Source organism: Bombus bifarius, unplaced genomic scaffold (genome assembly GCF_011952205.1).
Source record: "Bombus bifarius isolate JDL3187 unplaced genomic scaffold, Bbif_JDL3187 scf7180000009275, whole genome shotgun sequence".
NCBI lineage: Eukaryota > Metazoa > Arthropoda > Insecta > Hymenoptera > Apidae > Bombus > Bombus bifarius.
The window spans coordinates 1,010,243-1,029,480 of NW_022885009.1; the positions used below are offsets into that span (position 1 = coordinate 1,010,243).

The following is a 19,238-nucleotide window of genomic DNA, read 5'->3' on the forward strand; positions in this document are numbered from 1 at the left end:
GCATCTTTATGTTTTTGTGAAGGCAAACGCGTATGGAATGCACGTAATATATAAAAATATATAAAATACCAAAGTACAGAGTATTTGTTAGGGTATTTAACAGGTGAAACAAGTCGCTATCTAAGTCCTGTTCGTTTCATTATTCTCACAGAAATATAAATTTGCATAAATATCCGCAACCTAATCATTAGCTTCGGAATTATGAGGCGTCTCCAACTACTTCATTGCACAAAGAAGCTTCTGCAAATCGCAGATAACCGCAGGTAATGTGTTGAGTACCGTGCATCGGCGACTAAGAAAAATTGCAACGTGTATCGAATCTTCAAAGATCGAGATCGGTTGGTATTTTCGATTTGCAAGAAACACTTTTGAAAAGAGACGACGAGAATCCTGGCAAAATGTGTCGAAAAATGGCATTTTAAGAACAATTGCGTGTAGAGAATTTCTCACAATTTGCTTTCAATTCTTGTTGAATTATCGTATAACATTCCCAAGTAAAAAATACTTCACCGATGAATTGTCCATGTTCGTCTTTGCCCAGCAGAGCAAAAGACTGCTTCTTACTCTAGTACCTTTGCATTTCAACGTTTTTAAGCAAAATATTCAATATATTACACAATTCTTGAAATGTGTACAATTACAATTAATTAAACAATTAATTACAAATTATAATTAATTAGTAATTAAAGGATACCAATGAATTAATCTTGTAATGATTGCAAATACTGCTCTTATTGATACAACATAGTGACAATGTTCTACTACATAATATGTAAAATAATATCAATTGATGAATTAGATAATATAACTCCTGTTGATCCTCCAATTGTAAATATTAAAATAAAATCAATTGATCAAATAAATGCAACATTAAAATTGAGGTCCTATATATTTATGTCTTACTACATAATAAGTATCATGTAAAATAATATCAATTAATGAATTAGATAATATAACTCCTGTTAATCCTCCAATTGCAAATATTAAAATAAAACCAATTGATCAAATAAATGTAATATTAAAATTTAGATCCTACATATTTATGTCTTACTACATAATATGTATCATGTAAAATAATATCAATTAATGAATTAGATAATATAACTCCTGTTAATCCTCCAAATGCAAATACTAAAATAAAATCAATTGATCAAATAAATGTAATATTAAAATTTAGATCCTACATATTTATGTTTTACTACATAATATGTATCATGTAAAATAATATCAATTGATGAATTAGATAATGTAACTCCTGATGATCTTCCAATTGCAAATATTAAAATAAAACCAATTGATCAAATAAATGTGATATTAAAATTGATTTTAGATCCTACATATTTATGTCTTACTACATAATAAGTATCATGTAAAATAATATCAATTTATGAATTAGATAATATAACTCTGTTAATCCTCCAATTGCAAATATTAAAATAAAACCAATTGATCAAATAAATGTAATATTAAAATTTAGATCCTACATATTTATATCTTACTACATAATATGTATCATGTAAAATAATATCAATTAATGAATTAGATAATATAACTCCTGTTAATCCTCCAATTGCAAATATTAAAATAAAACCAATTGATCAAGTAAATGTAATATTAAAATTGAGATCCTATATATTTATGTCTTACTACATAATATGTATCATGTAAAATAATATCAATTAATGAATTAGATAATATAACTCCTGTTAGTCCTCCAATTGCAAATATTAAAATAAAACCAATTGATCAAATAAATGTAATATTAAAATTTAGATCCTATATATTTATGTCTTATTACATAATATGTATCATGTAAAATAATATCAATTGATGAATTAGATAATATAACTCCTGTTAATCCTCCAATTGCAAATATTAAAATAAAACCAATTGATCAAATAAATGTGATATTAAAATTGATTTTAGATCCATGATATGTTAGCAGGACAACAATGATTAAACAATGAAGTTGTGGACCTCGTGATAAAAGTTATTATACAACCGGTTAATTTTCATCACACAATGCCTAAGTCAAGATATAAATCGTCTGTATTATGAATCCAGCTTATTGTCTAGTCGTTTTTGTCGTGAGCCACTCAATTCTTCTTTTCTCATCATATAACGTTCTTAAGTAACTTGATTGATACTTCATTCACGAAAGCCCATTTATTATTCGCAACTAATTGCTAGAATGTCCATGCATTCGTGGCAAATTTCAAAGTACGTATACAGACATATGCAGCGCAAACGATATACAAACATATATAAAATAGTACATATAGAAGTAACAGTAAATATACAGGGTGGTTGGTAACTGGTGGCACAAGCGGAAAGGGGGTGATTCTACGCGAAAAAAGAAGTCGAAAATATAGAATAAAATTTTCTTTTTTAATTTTTCCATCGAGACAACGATCTACAGTGAGATCCGTTATAACGAGACGTGATAAAGTGCAGGCGTACCGAGCGAAGATTCAAAGTCGATTTTCTCGAAAACAAGGCCTCAAACGAAAAATTTTTATTCTATATTTTCGACTTCATTTTTCACGTAGAATCACCCGCTTTCCGCTTGTACCACCAGTTACCAACCACCCTGTATATAAAATAGCGAATATAAGAGCGACAATAAATATGTGTAAAATGTTAAATGCTCAAGCGCGCATCGTATTTAGCGCGAAACAGGAGCAAAATGTTTATATATCATAAAAATATAAAATTGCAGGGACACGCGCACCTGCTAATTACGTTTCATCTCGCGTTCATCATCGCGACACTGCGTATTTTAACGAGTACTACGTGCCCTTCAAATTCGAAGCCAAGTTGCAAGGGAATCCCCTGTCGATAACCGAGCCCTGAACACCCCGTAACTTTATCATGGAACAGTGATAGCCATTTTCCAGGTCACTATCGCCGAATTTCACCTTTCGGAATTTCCACAGGCAACGTGGAACTAGATAAAACGGAATAAGCAAGAGTCGGCTGTTCTCGCGATGAGGCAATCGCTACACTGTTCGCAAGATATCTCTTACGAATGAATAATAATATCGCGACGAACGCGTGCACCTTGGCGAACATGATACCGGTGAGATAAACGAAGCTATGGCCTTTTTTTCTTTTGCTAAAAACGAGCCTCGAGAACGCGAGAGCAAATGCGATTTTGCAGAGAAAACGCGAGCGACAAATCGAGGGAATAATACGAGCCAGAGGAAGAGAAAATAAAGCCGAATCCTCGTGTAGTGGAAAAGTTGTTGGTCCCTTAAAAAAAAAAAAGGGCTGCTGATGCCCGATTGCGCTTTAATAATTTATCAGTGCCTGGACTGCGGACGTTCGTACGAATTGAAATTTTTATGAACGCAACGGAAAAGGTAGAAGCCAAGCAGAGACTTGTTTTACTCGCTAAATATTATAACGAGTGGCACGCTCTGGATATTTTATATATTTGCGTATCCTGTACATTTTTGCAGTCTTAAACTTCCTTTAAATGTACGAACAACCTGAAATCTAGCGAAGATAAAATTCATAATCAGTTAGATACATTTCTTTCCGTTGATCTCATAATTTACAGCGTTACTTTCTTTTTATAAAAGCATGTGAAAAATTGCGCATATTGTTGGTACATGAGAAAAATGGAAAAAATAAAGAAATTAGAATGTAATTCGATAATCGAACGATTAACCATAATAAGTCATTGTTGATGAAATTTATTTTGTTTGTGCTTACAATATTGTATAAATAAGTACGAAGTAAAGTTTTTTCGTGCAGAGCAAAGTCTTGAAAGAATTCAACTTTGAATAATTGCTACATCACAAACATATGCACATAGCTAACATACAATTCGTCAAGCGACGCTATACCGCATATTGTTTTTGTATACAATGTCTATACATACTCGATTCAAAAAAACACGACAAAAAAAATTACAACGATAATATTTCATTTTACCAACTGTATATCTTTAAGTATATCTGAAAATTGATTTTCTCAAAGACTAACTTCCGAGTGAGAAGTTAATATCCTACATTTTTTATGCATTTTCGCATAATTATTTCCTTCGGACTTATACAACACTCTCGATATCTGGCCAGATTATTTGTCATTATTTATTTATTAAATAGCTGAAAATACGAATAGGCAGTGTACGGTATGATTTGCTGGTGGGTCAAACGTTCTAAAAATCGTCACGACAAATAAAAATGTTTCATTCCATTTGCTTTCTTTTTTAACAGACGACCATGCTACTGTCACGACTATAGTTTATGACCAGACAGCGAACGTTTATGCATTTACAAGAAATTTAAAGGCGCAATAATATGCAACACTATATAAAATATTCAAAGTGAAACGCTTTTCGTAATGTTTAGTATTACCAGACGAAATAAATCTTTATTTAAGTTTCATTTTTCTTAATTACGTTTATAAAATTATGTGTTTGCCTAAACATCCACGCTCTATTGTGACGTATGAATTACTCACTACGATAAAGGATAAAAGGCAAGGCAAATAGACCGAGAGCTGAAGTAAGCGTGCAGTTGACCTAAAATTGAAAAGCGTAAAAGAAAATCTGAGTATAAAAGAACTGCGTTACTCAGACTACAACTGTTGATTTACGAGGCAAACAGGTACTCGAGTACCCGCTGGAATATTCAGGTAGACGAAAATTACCCGGCTACCGGTAGACACCCAAACAACTGAGATAATCTGAGATAATTGAGAATTCTTGATTCGAGAGAATGTTCAACTACGAGTCTGGTCAGCATTACGTTCGAATCATTTCTTGCGGAATAAGTCGTTGGCCTCTCGAAGATTGCCGATTATTGCTATTTTCCTACTATTCTAATATTTTACTATTTTAGTACAAAATGGCGGAAAGATCGTGTTGAAGAAGAACGCGCTGTTTCGAAAATGATACAGATCCAATTTTTCTAGTAAAATATCTTTTCAACGCAAAATTCCAACGATGTTTGAATGTAATACAGATATAGAAAATGTAGAACATTTGACAAATTAGAAGGGAAACAGAGCATTTAAATGACCACTTAAGAAATCAGTTATTTTGGAAGAGCTTCAGTTGTAAGTTTGATGAAATAAAAATTAATAATACAGGGAAGTCATACGCGTAGAGGTTATGCCGACAAAAAAGATATCGAGTTTATCGATAGTCGAGCGAATAGTAAAAACAATGAGGCAAGCGCGCCTATCAAACGGCTTGAAACAATTTTACATGTGTGTCATGACAATGATTAAGCAAATGTGCAGTGTGTATGTTGCGAAACGTGTCAAAGATTTTCTTTGAAGTGTTAAAGTGTTCAAGAAATTATGCAAATGTGATACACGATCTATCGATATGGAAGAATTAAAAAATTCTATTTCGAAGAAATAAAAATTACAGGGAAAATATCCTATTAAAAACCTGTATAAATCTTTGTCTCGACGAAAATGATCGCTATGCGTTATTGGCAATGAAATCATTTATTTTCTATGAATCGTGTTCCTTCGTAATGTAAAAATGTATTTCCTGACTCATCAGTTTCGCCACACTTTTTCTTATAAAATCTGCAACTCTACGTATCTATTTCAGTCGAAATTATTAGAACTACTACAAACAAGATACGGTATTTCTCGTTTAATAGATGCATTTTTAGCCCGCTTAGTAGGCGCAGAATCACGCGGAGTCATCCCCACCAATTCCTAGAACCGCATCCACGAAGTGAGCATTCGCGCCATGTCTGACCAGTGATCGACGTTATGTCAGCTAGCAGTGAGTCATCAAAATAAGAAAAATGGAACTTTTAATCAAATTTTTCTAATTAAATTATTGAGATCTTTTTAATGGAAACGATATAACACATAATTACATACGTTTGAACTGCAGTTAAATTGCACGCTACGGCACCCTCGTTACTACGTCGAATATTTTCCATCGGAATCAACATTTTTCAGTTTTAACACTCGTAACATTTTCTATCAATTATAGTCTTTTTCAGTATTTTCTGATTTTCAAGGAACCTTGAAACCCAGCGAGATAGAAAGATTACAACGTGTAATTGTGTAAAATGTATGTAATTATATACGTTGTAATCTTTCTATCTCGCTGGGTTTCAAGGTTTCTTGAAAATCAGAAAATACTGAAAAAGACTATAATTGATAGGAAATACCATGCGAGTGCTAAAACGGAAAAATTTTGATTCTGATGGAAAATATTCTACGTACTAACGAGAATACTGTAGCGTGGAACTTAAGTGAAATTCAGAAGATAGTGACACAACGTCGCCTCTATATACAAAAATATAAATGTCAATAAATATCAGTTATAAATATTATACTGATATAATATAAAGAAAATACAGTACAATACATTATTATATAATATAAAATAATATAAAAATTAGTTATAAATATCAGTCTAAATGAATGGAACGTTGAGCTTTCCTTACAACTAGGAGCTGGCACATACGACCTTTTCTACAGATACACTTTTCTCTCTCATGAATTTCGACTACGTCAATGCACAAGGTTTCTTCTGCTGCTGAAAAACTTATTTCTTGCCACTTACAGTGTTTTCTACAAGCACTCTTCAATTTTCTATATTTGAGAAACGAATTAACCAAGAGGCGATAACAGCCGGCATTTCTTAGAATGGCATTTGCCTCGATAACAGACGCATAATGCACTCGAACTTACGTCCGTAAAATAGGGAATATGTCTTTACTAAGGAGCTTCGACTGCAATTTGAGAATTCTACAAAATTATGTAACTATATCGCGATACTCGCTAACAATAATAACAATGATATAATCTCAAGTTTCACAGCTTTATCGTCGACCGTATGTTTAGGATTATACGCCCTTTGAACCTTACACTACAAATCTTAGTCACAGTCCACAGTTTTAAGACTACGTTGCTTCCGACTCGATCACAACTGAGGAGTTCGTGGGGAAAAAAAGCTTGACTTGACTTTTGCCAATTTTTATCCTTTTCCAAGGGAGCAGAATGATCTTCAATCCTCCATAGACAATATATTACGTATTATACAGGGTGGTTGGTAACTGGTGGCACAAGCGGAAAGGGGGTGATTCTACGCGAAAAAAGAAGTCGAAAATATATAATAAAAATTTTTCATTTGAGGCTTTGTTTTCGAGAAAATCGACTTTGAATTTTCGCTCGGTACGCGTGCACTTTATCACGTCTCGTTATAACGGATCTCACTGTAGATTTAAAAAAAAATTTTTTAAAGAATTTAAAAAAATTTTTATTCTATATTTTCGGCTTCTTTTTTCGCGTAGAATCATCCCCTTTCCGCTTGTACCACTAGTTACACACCACCCTGTATATTTCCATTGTTAAACCTTTTATTATATTCTCGAAACACGTGAGAAAGTCCCGAGATATTTATCGAAGTCCCTGCTATATTATAAAATTTATTTTTATGCGAAATGTTTAATATTTGTTATATCGCGTAATCGGTATGGCAATTATTTGTAATTCCGTTGCAGAAGAACATTGCAATCAATTACGTCATGACTATCAGGTTGTTTCTGGAGGAAAATATTTCCAAACTAGGTGGATGCAGAAACAAATAAATCGAATATTCGTTATTAAATAAGACGAGGGGAACGATAGAATGCTTATTAAAATATTCTTTACTCGTGCTATTATCAGACTGAATCACTTTGATATATGAGTCACTAAGAAAGTAACGATTACGATATCTTGATAAAGTAACAATCTCTTTAACAGGAAAGTTATCGCTGACTTGAGACTCATTCTAACAACAGACAGTAGTTAACTCTCCATGGGCAAATTTATAAAAATGAACGATTTTCATTGCTAATTTTCATTGGTAAATCAATACATAAATCGTTTCTTACGACATCGATTCCACTATAGTTTCCGTCAAAGATTGTTTTCGTCACGCCTCGATTATTGCGTTGATAATGAAAATTAACGTAAACTAGGTAAAAAGAATTAATAAAATTCGTTGCGCAATGGCGTCCTGCTCTCTGTTACACAATAATTTTACCAACTAGTAACATCAACGAATCGACAAGTTACAAGCTACGTTACGTTATGCTATATAAAATAATCAAACGACGACTTGTAAAATTCATTTATTTCGATTTACTTTGTTCAAATTTATCACTGTTACAGAGGAGAATTTATTAGCACCGGTAACTTGCAACTTGCAACGTGCAGAATTCCACCGGTAATAGTAGTTTAATTGTGCAAGAGCAGCACGGATATATCTTTGCCAGCGACTACACGCGACCGTAGGTACTGGATTTCGGAACAAGACTCGCTTGAAAGAGCAGCGGGGCGCCCGTACGCGCTGACACTCGATAAAAAATCGCTTCGAGCACGTTCAGCTCGGGTTTCATTTTGCGGAATAGCTAGGTAAATATGCACGCTGGCCTGGCGTGAATCACGAAGTCACAAAGGCATGAAAGTCTCGGTGAGACAATGCGCGGTGACGACCGGCCACTTTTCAGATCGTAAGCAAGGTGAGTTTCACGGAGATAAGTTATAGAACGACAAAGGGATTTGAAACCGACCGGCGTGGATCGCATTACCGATTCTATTACGCGTCATGTTAAACAGCCGAAGGGAAGAAAGTTCGAGCGCGCCGGCTAATTTTACGCGGTCGATAATATTCGCCGGATGATTTGATGCCGTGGATCGGTAACGGAACCACGTGAGTCTTCGAACGATGCCACGTTTTTCGAATTAATTGAACCGTTAACCAAACACCGAAGATCGTTGGAAGAATAAAAGAAATACATCGTATCATGTGCAAACGTATCGTGTGCATTATACGAAAGTTCTCGACGTTGCCACATTTTTAGACACCTATAGGAAATTTGAATGTGCAAGTGCACAGAATGCACATAACACAAAAAGATATGTAAGATGTCAAAAGTATAGCGCCAAACACCAAAGATCGTTGGAAGAATAAAAGAAATACAGTGTTTCGGGAAATTACTGGAATATTTGCCATAGAAAATTTGTATAAACGTATCGTGTGCATTATACGAAAGTTCTCGACGTTGCCACATTTTTCGACACCTATAGGAAATTTGAATGTGCAAGTGCACAGAATGCACATAACACAAAAAGATATGTAAGATGTCCAAAGTATAGCGCTTTCTATAATATTCGATAGGCAAAACAATTTTCTACCGAGACTCGACTTCTTCAATTATATTGTCAAAAATATGAATTTGTATTAAAATCCGCTAGCAATTGTAATCATGATTGTAATAGGAAAATTTGGAAGCCATTTGAAAATACGTAGGAGTTGCAAAATCATTTATTGCAGATATATTCTTCTAGTTTAGAGAAGAATTAATATGCGCAAATAAACAAACATACAATGCTACAAATGGCCTCAATATACAAGGGGGTGATTCTATGCGAAAAAAGAAGTCGAAAATATAGAATAAAATTTTTTTTTTAATTTTTCCATCGAGACAACAATCTACAGTGAGATCCGTTATAACGAGACGTGAAGTGCACGCGTACCAAGCGAAAATTCAAAGTCGATTTTCTCGAAAACAAAGCCTCAAACGAAAAATTTTTATTCTATATTTTCGACTTCTTTTTTCGCGTAGAATCACCCCCTTTCCGCTTGTACCACCAGTTACCAACCACCCTGTATATCGTGGCTTATTGTTATAATTAATAATAATAGATTGTTGGAATATTTTGGTGAGCTTTGCCAAGCGTATCTATGTTTGCAATAAATATAACTTCTGATAGTCGTGTCTCGTTGCAATACTAATGACATTTCAAAATGATCTATATGACATGTATGTATATACATTAAAAGTTTCCAAGAAGGATCGAATTGTACTTTCCTGAGCTACTGTACATATACATACAGGCTTTGTAAATTTCACATCCGAAAACTGCACCGAAGTGATAAGTAGTTATCGATACGATGAAACTGTGCTGCAAATGAATAATGATTAAGTGAGTCTTAAAAACTTATATAACCATTGATATTTGTTATCAGTGAACGATGGTATAATCGTGTAATATAATATGATGCATAATATTATTGTAAACTATAGCTATGATTAGTAAATTGTACGCGTCCTTGTAGCAATATCTTCTCATTTCTGTTGGCATAAATCTGATTGATATACATACAGTGGAACATTTCGATTTTCAATGGTTACTTTAGTTGATACAAAAAAGCGAGGCTCAATTAATTTAATCAATTAAGAGACAACGTTACTTAAACGTAAAATTTCCTTTTGAAAAATTATGTTATTGAAAATTATTGAATTTTAGTTTATAATTATTGAATATAATTGATATTGAATTGTGTTTTTTAGCGCTGCTTATAAAAAGGAATTTCAGAGGTTTCCTTAATGCTTTCTCCTCACTTCCATATAAATCCTACAATTTTATGACGTTTGAAAAAAATTGAAGTATTCATAACTCTATAATAAATACTACCCGTTTTTAAATTCATGGAATTTTTTATGACTTTTTAATTTGCGTACTAGACTTCCATAAAGTGTTTATATTCCAACGTCATTCTTTTATATCTTGATAAAACAAAACTTGTAATTTTTGTAATTTTGCTTTTATTGATTTCTGAAATTTCTTTGTCCATCTCTTTTGCTAATGTCGTTTAATTTTAGTGGCATTATTTCACTGTCTTGCTTTGGTGAGTGAACGATATTATTCACTCATCAAATCATAATTTATTACAACACATGCTTATGATAAATTAGGTAATAAAACAAATTATGAGCAAACATATAACTGGTTTACATTATTTTAATTTTTTTCAACCTGACTATAAGCAGAGCACTGAGACAAGAAAATATCGATTTTCATTATTATAATAAGAAACATCCGCCCACGTTATTAATATTCAGGTATTTCGTTTCCCATTCACCTGCTGTACATATAGCCTTAGTATATCTCACGTAATTTAAATTTACAATAGTAAGAAATATTACAAAATGAAAGAAGCAACGATATTCTGTCCTTTTCTAATCTAGATAAATTCTTATTTTTAATACACCACACCAAATTTTTAACATTATCTTTGGTGGGCATTTCTACTTTGTAATTATTATTAATCGACCTATTATATACTGCTGTGTAATTAAAATGTGTATTTTCAGCCGTTATCGATAAAGTCCGTTATACGTATACCGCAAAGTCGAGCTATCAGTGGACATTCCTAATTTTTCCCCCTTAGTTTTCATTTATATTTAAAAGATTGTGAAACACACTGAGATATCCGAAGTCTTGTAACAGAAATAGCACATTCCTCGATGTTCGGCTTCTACTACATTGTCGTCCGAATAATTATGCGAGGAAAATTAATTATCGATTCTATTTGTAGAAGTATACAATGAGTAAAATATGATGAACTATCAAATCATCAAGATAATTGCGACGCTTTTAATTAATCGCGTCGTTTAATTATTTTATGTATTCGTAAAATATTTGATGCTTCAAAAACTTTCTTATTAGATATAAACAACATACTATATAAAAGTCTCAGTGCATTATTTATATAGCGTTCTTTTTTACAAAAACAGTAATATCAAAAGTATTCTCTTATTTAAAAATGTTAATTTTTCGCGTTTACCCTATATTTGAGGAAATAACATGTTTTTAGAAACGTTAGCCTTAAAGCCATATTATGTAGTTATTTTTATCGGAATATATTCTTTTATGTTTATCTTCATTCTTCTTTACAATTTCCAAAGTAGTGAATAATTAGAAATTATTAGTATAGTATAAGTAGTAAATAATTAGAAATTGCACGTGCTACACCGTAAAAACAAATATCTACCATTTCCAACCTAAGTAAAATGATTAAAAATTGAGGTAAAATAAACCAATGACTTAATTCACGAAAAATGTATACGCTAATATACATTAATAGCAAGAAATATAAAACTATTCATCTCGCAAAACTCTGTAGCGCATCAGAGTATGTATTTAGAAATTCCAAAGTTAAATATATACATTTAAATTCACAAGAATCCTCATAAAGAACAAAATATTTCAATGATAAATCAGCATTTATCAGCATTAATTGAATTAAAATTGTATTACCGTGTTAAATATGTGAAATATCTTGTACATCTCAATTTGCGATTCTTCGTCGCTCGAAAATATATCAAATATATTAAATAAACAAAATATTGCACCTGTTAAGTATTACACTTTACCTATTTTTTTACTATTAAATTATTGTTGAAATTTTAAAAAATCTTTTGTTGTATGTATTCAAAAATACACCCAATGGATGTAGAATTTATTCAAATTTTGTTTTGTATGGAATATATACATATTCAAGAATTTTTATATTGATTTAGAAAATAAGAAGAAACGAAATAGGACATAGACATTCTATCCGCACTATGGGACCCATGCACATAGAACATATGCATTTCGACCAAACTAATGTACAAAAAAGTATTGGAATGTTAATCATTAGATCGTTGCACAATATCGATATATTTAAAAGAATTGAGTATCCATTCTCGTCTTGTTCTGTTAAATACGTATAAACACATCATATACTGCGGCGAGCGTATAAATTAATTACATTGTAAATCCAACTACTCATATTACAAAAAGTTCTATTTCCATTTCTTCCTATAATATAGAATTTAAAAATACATGTATTTTGAAGCACTGGAAATAAAGAACAGCCTCCAAATTTTTATGTCGAGTCTCAAATTACAAGCTAATCGTAAGTGGACTGCATTTGATATAAGAACCTTCCCTATTTATATGCTCGCCACTGCATTATATGTAATTCACAATGGAAAATATGTCTGATACAATACAAACTAATTATAAGTATTGCTCGTGTAAGTGGCTCGTGACTTACTGGCGAAGAGCTTGGACTATAGACGATTCAGTAGTAGCTATATTCAACTATGCTCATATCTAATTTAGATAACATTTTACGAATTCCATTTCTTGTTTTCACAAATAGTATAATGATGTGTAAGATTCCTGTAAGTGTACTATTTCAGTATGCTCAGATTGCATGGGCATCGAGATAAACAAGAACAATAGAATTATTACTTACGATGCAAATTTCGTATACAGTGGCGTACAGTTTACGAAATAAATTTTCGCATTATATCAAAAAAGCGACGTTTTAACGAATTTTAACTAATATCGTATCACTGTATCAAAAATATTTGTCACGATCTTATATCCAATATTAGCTAAAATTTGTTCGAACATCGTTTGCGGAATATAAAACGAAAAATTGGAGATCTTTTTCACGGCACTGTATGTAACTTAGAAATAGAAGATAGATTTATAAGATACAAATTACATTACAAGCTTCACATTAGATTAAACAAGGTTGAAATTACCATGGAGTGAAAAATCTATACAAGCGCGTAGATGAATAAGATATAGGAGTACACGTAAGATCAGCACGAACCTCTCGATAACTGTACTAATTTTAGAATCGGTTCGCCTCCTGCCTATCGGAAGAATTCGTTTACTGATAGCGGGGATAACCGGCGAAACACCGCATCGAATTAATTTCCATCGTGGTAAAAAAAAAAAAGAAAAAGAAAATGTTGCTACTTCCACTTCATTCCTGCTAATCTGATAATTTCATTAAAGCAGCGCGGCGCAGCGTGCAACGAGAACGTTATAAAAATCATATCCACGATAATTTCTCGTATGGGAAAATCGATTTGCTCAATCGGCAGCCCACAAAGCAGCGATAATAATAAAACGGCTTTTAATATCTTGGCAATTTTCTAAAAACGTTCGCGTCTCTTTACATGCCGCCGAGCTCGAGAAATCTGTGCGTGATCGTAAGCAAGTACGTGTATATACAACAGCAGCAACGTTAAGCAACGCGAGATAACCTAGAGGGCTCGCGACGAAAGTTCGACATCGACAGCGAGCACGAACGATTTACCCTGTTTTAATCGGTAACACGTTGACTGCCACGGTCGGTGTTCATTGGTCACCGACGTTTTACTACACTTTTTAAAATGACTAAAATAAATTACATTTCATGAACTAAAAAATTGTCGACAATGTGAGTAATGTAGATAACATTGTCAGAAAAAACTGCGCAGGTACAATACGATATTTTGCAAAAATGAAATGTTACGGTATATTTCAATCTATCGCCACTCCCAGGGCAAAATACATATATGTGACAATCAACGACTTAACTCGTTAAATAAAGCGAATTCAAAGGAAATAAAATTTGTCACAATTTCGGAAAAGCCGCGTACAATAGTCGACCGGCAGAAAAGCCCCAGAGTATCGTGTAGCGACTATGGTCGAGAGCTGTCAAGCGCACGCCGGCTAGACTGGGTCAACTACACTCGTGCTCTCCGATCGGTGGTCGATCTTGGGCAGGACAGAAACGGCGATCCGGCCGAGAGAACCGCATGACATTTGCCAGAGAAGCAGTGAATGAAGCGAGGAAACACGGTGAACGCAAACGTATCGATGGTGAAAAGAAAAAGACGGCACACCCGATAATTCGATCGACGGTACGGCAGCCACGGGTCGAAACGCGACAGAGAGAACAGACCGGAATGGAACGGAACGGCACTGCACGGCACGGCACGACACGGCACGTCGCGGCGCAGCACGACGCGGCGTAGTTATCGTACAAAAGAGAACGCATCGAATACGGAACGCTAGACGAATTACCGAAATACGCAGGATAAGAACGGTTTACGAGCTACGGTTTACGGTTTACGGTTACCGATCACACGTACAGACAAAAATGATAGAGATTATGAAGTATCGTAGAGGAAAAATTAAACTCACCCAAAAGTAGCAGCTTAAGTTCCCGCCTGGCATCTCGTTTATCCTTTCGGAGTTGCCGCTCGATCTCCTGATTAATTCGTTTCTGCTCCCTCGCCTCTTCCGACAGGCAGCACGCCATAGCTCAGGACGGCAGGATCCTCGACGGATGGAGGAGGAAGAGAGGAGAAAAATGAGGAGGAAGAGGACGAGGAGGAGGAGGAAAAGGAGGAGGAGGGAGGAGAGGGAGGGAGGAAGGGAGAGAGGGAACGAGCGATTTGCGGTGGTGGCGAGCGATTGCCGAGCGGCGGCGAGGTTCGTCGTAGACAGCAGCGGGCTCGACGGCACGGTATCGTCGTCGGGCCGATATTACCTTGCCACCGCGAACGAGCGACGACGTCTCGTCGCCGTCCTCGTGGTTTCCTTCTCTTCTTCCTTCCCTCTCGTCCTGGCCAAGCCGATCAAATCTTTCCCGATCGTCCGCACCACCACTACTACCGCCACTAGCACGATTCACCACCACTTGTCCACGGCGACGACGACGACGGCGACGACGTCGGTGACAACGACGACAACGTGCACGGAGATAGGCAGCGACTAGACGTAAACGTAGATCCGACGAACGTGTCTCCGGAATCCCCGTATTCTCAACGACGTCGGCACACGCGGCGACGGAGCACTCCTGCTAGGGCTCGACGACGCCAGCGACACATCAACACATGTACGCACACGCACGAACCTCGGCCGGTAGCTTCTCTCTATCTGCCTCTTTTCCTTTTTTCAACCTTCTCTTCCTCGATTCTCTCTAGAACCGAGACCCATCTACCTCTTCCTATTCTCTTTTCCTTTGCTTGATGTGCCCCTCCTTCTCGGTCTTTTCTCTCCTTATTCTTTGTTCACGCACGCACGTTCTGCTGCGACGAAACGTGAAACGCATTCGCGAGAGACGTCGAGGAAGCGGGGGAGACACACGCGCGCACTTTGCTCGCAGCGCGATTTCGACAATTCTGGTGAGACGAGAGCGAGAGAGGATTTTCGCGAGAGCGAGGTCCGTTGGATCGAGATCTAGAGAGTCCCGACTGTACTCCGTCGAATCTCGACCGTCGGTCCCTGGGTCCCCCGCTGTACCCGCGTACTACTCGCGAGAGAGCTCTCGTACGGCTCGTTCACTCGTTCACTCGGTCCCCGGCGCGGTTGGGTGTGGTAACCCACCGGCGCTCTATCTCCTTCTCACACTCTTTCTCTCTCTCACCCCCTCTCTGTTTCGTTTCGTTCTCCTACCCTATCTCTCTGTCTTTCTTCGATTCACACACTCTCTCACTCCCTCTCTCTCTTTCTTTTTCTTCCTTTCTCTCTCTCACTCTCTCTTTCTCTCTCTTTCTTTCTCTCTCTTTAGGGTACTCTTTCTGTACCGCACACGCGACGAGATAGATTCACACTGAATATGCACCGTGTGCGCGCACACACGCAACCTATACGCGAACGTATGCCAAACGAGCGAACGCGATTACGAGAGGTAACGTAGACGGAAACAACGAACCGAGGACGACAGAATAGAAGACGATGACGAGGTCGTCTGCTGTTATTGCCTGTGCTGCACGAGCGCCCACACCTCGAGCGGAGCAACTCCTCCTGCGATTCGCGCCGCGCCCGCTCGGTACGCAGCCTTTTATCAACCCTCGGTCGCTCGAGAATCCTGTTAGACAAAACCAGATTGGCGAAGCCCCGATACGGTAGGTCGTCGTATAGTGGTCTGTAGGCGCGGGGCGCGCACGTGTTCGCTAACGAGATTAAAATCGACGAGAAGGAGGAGGTGCGGCCGCCATCCGCCAGGGAGGAGGCACGGAGAATGGAACAGCGCCGCGTTCAGGATATAGGTTATACTCGTCTCTGTACAACCGACCGATTCTGACGATTCGCAGCGACACGGCCACCGAGAGATCACGCGCGCACTCCCTCTCTCTATCTTCTTCCCTCTTTATCACGCCGCCTCTTCTCCTTTTCTACTACCGGGTCACCCCCGAATCCTTACTTCTTTCTTCCTCCCGTATATTTCGCCACTGTTCTTGCCCTTTCGTTTTTTCACGCCGGCCCCCCTCGTGTCGCCGGTGCGTTCGAAACGAATCTCGCGATTTTCCATTTATTCATCCCCGTCATCGAAAAGTATACGATGTTGCTATATGTACTTACTTTCGTGAAAGAGTATCTCGTGTGAATGCACTTTGTACACCAAACAATACGTCTCGATTGTTGACTGAAAACGTACCGCTGAAATTATTGTGCAATCGATCGTGGATTAATCCGATAATCGCGTCGTTTTTATCGAGCATAGTTTCGTTCTTGGAATTTAAAAATTTCTATCGATAATTTTATAATACGTATAAGATACGAGCCGAATCTTATAGATATTGACTTTTGTAACGTATATGGTAGTTTCGACGAATAATAAAGTATATACTCCACAAACGTATTCTAAACGTATGATAATTTGTATTTAACTGTATATATTCGTAATATAACAAATTTTCTAATTATTTTTATTCGCTAAAAAGATACTTAGAGATACTTACAAAATGTCAACAATTATATATATTTATAGCTGTGTTCCTTATTTGTATACAAATGGGATATAAAATAAATGAAATTTTAGTAATATTGTATCAAATGCGATTCTATCTTTCCGATAATTTAGATTTTTATTTAAATAACCTTAAAGTGAAGTCTCTAACGTTAGATGGCGCGTAAGATACTGTTTCGTTCAAAATACAAATTTAATATATTATTATCATTATCTATAAGCAACAAGCTAATATCTTATAGTCTGTTACATCTTATTTATTTAGTTATTGCATTGTTCTTTCTCAATTTATAATGAATGAAAAAACTTTCAAATTTTTTTATTGTTATAAAAAATGTTCCTATTTAGAAAAAGCAGTATGTTCCTATGTAAATATTAACAACTGGTATAATTCATCTACACAGTCTACACTGTACAATTTAGGAATGGTAAGTTTTAAATATTTTAATTTTATTTCTATCTGGAAAATTATGAGTTAAAAATAAATGTTTTTCTGTTTAACTAATAACCATTTAAATAAAATAATAATGAATTATAAAGTTTTTCTCACTAAATGTGGATAGTCTCAAAATTTAAATAAATGAGAGGTACAAAAATAAATGCAAATTATATATAAATGCAATATATAATACAAAAGAATGCGATACTTAAAATAATAAACATTAAAATCCTACAACTTAAATTTATAGTTATCAGTTATACATATAGTAATAGGATTACTGTCATAGTATAAGGTTTCATGAAATGTACAATTTCTCTATATCATTATATACATATAATGTATACATATATATATTTCTTAGTCAGAGGACCAAAAGCAATAGAAGAATAAGTCATCTATTTTTTTATTTATTTCTCATGTACATAGTTTATTTTACATTTTTGGCACAATTTGGGTTTGGATGAATCTTCGACATGGGATATTGCTACTATTAAATATGAAAATAAAATTATGACGAACACAAATACTATATCATGTTCTTATCATATTTCTATTACCTGTATTTGAATCCTTTATATAAAGTTTTTCTCCAATTAATTTAAATAACGCTACAATTTCATTATCGCCATCCTTGTTGTCAAAAACTTTCGTAATTTTTTCAAAGCCTTCGCAAAGTGCCATTAAACGCCTGCAATATTGTTTACTACTTATGGAATCTTTTTAAACATTTTTGTAAATAAACTATTTACTCTTGTTTATGCCATACATGTTTATCAGTTTTGGTAATTCCAAGTCTAACATACATCTACTCCGTTGATAATTGCTGAGAATAGTATTGTATTGTTGATGTAGTTTCTCTATTTGTGATATGGATAATATAGAATTACTAAGAAAGTTTTTGAAGTTTTTTGTTGCTTTGTAAAAGTCCTTTTTCCTTATACAGTTATTATTCATCAGATCATTAAAATGCTTTGGAAGTACTATGTATTTTGAACACTGTTCCATCAAATCTTGTAGGATCATCAATTTATTTTCTTTCTGCACTTGCAACTAGTATGTACCATATATTTAAGACTTTTAAAATAATTAAACTACATGTATGGAATTATATATGAATGATTAACTAAGAAATACCCAAAGATGTATGATACTAAGTACATAATATATATATATATACATTATTTTTTGTAAAGACACAGTTAATATTAACTATAAAAAAAAAATAAAAATTATTCTTTGAATTGTCTCATTTGGATGATCATATATAAATAATGGTCACAATGTTTAATCTTCTATTTTATGCATATATGATAGTTGAAGTAATCGCTATACCTGTTGGAGATGCATTGTTAAATTTACAGTACTAGGTTCAGAATTCATAGAGTAAGATTGAGGAAATGCAAGTAGATGACTAATCTCGAGCACCCTACATGCAGTTAATTG

General features: G+C 34.9%; 2 protein-coding genes across 9 annotated transcripts in view; both read right to left on the reverse strand.

Moving 5' to 3' along the window:
* LOC117214932 (guanine nucleotide-binding protein G(q) subunit alpha) overlaps positions 1 to 16,859 on the reverse strand; it is a 65,359-nt gene extending 48,500 nt beyond the window's left edge. For 2 of the 8 annotated variants that reach the window (XR_004488979.1, XM_033461291.1), the window contains exon 1: positions 14,800 to 16,847. Coding sequence is in view for 7 of the 8 variants with exons in the window: in XM_033461291.1 (XP_033317182.1) it covers positions 14,800 to 14,917 (118 nt within the window). In the remaining variant the exon portion in view is untranslated. Of the gene's footprint in view, positions 1 to 14,799 lie in introns of all 8 variants that reach the window. The other 6 variants (XM_033461293.1, XM_033461297.1, XM_033461292.1 and 3 more) reach the window with 6 other exon arrangements.
* A 1,343-nt stretch (positions 16,860 to 18,202) lies between these two features.
* LOC117214942 lies at positions 18,203 to 18,957 on the reverse strand. Its single transcript, XM_033461320.1, has 3 exons — positions 18,562 to 18,957; positions 18,353 to 18,483; positions 18,203 to 18,279 (listed from the first exon to the last, which is right to left on the reverse strand). Exons 1-3 carry the CDS (start codon positions 18,816 to 18,818, stop codon positions 18,203 to 18,205), a joined length of 465 nt encoding a protein of 154 aa, XP_033317211.1. The 5' UTR covers positions 18,819 to 18,957.
* Between the last annotated feature and the right edge of the window lie 281 nt (positions 18,958 to 19,238).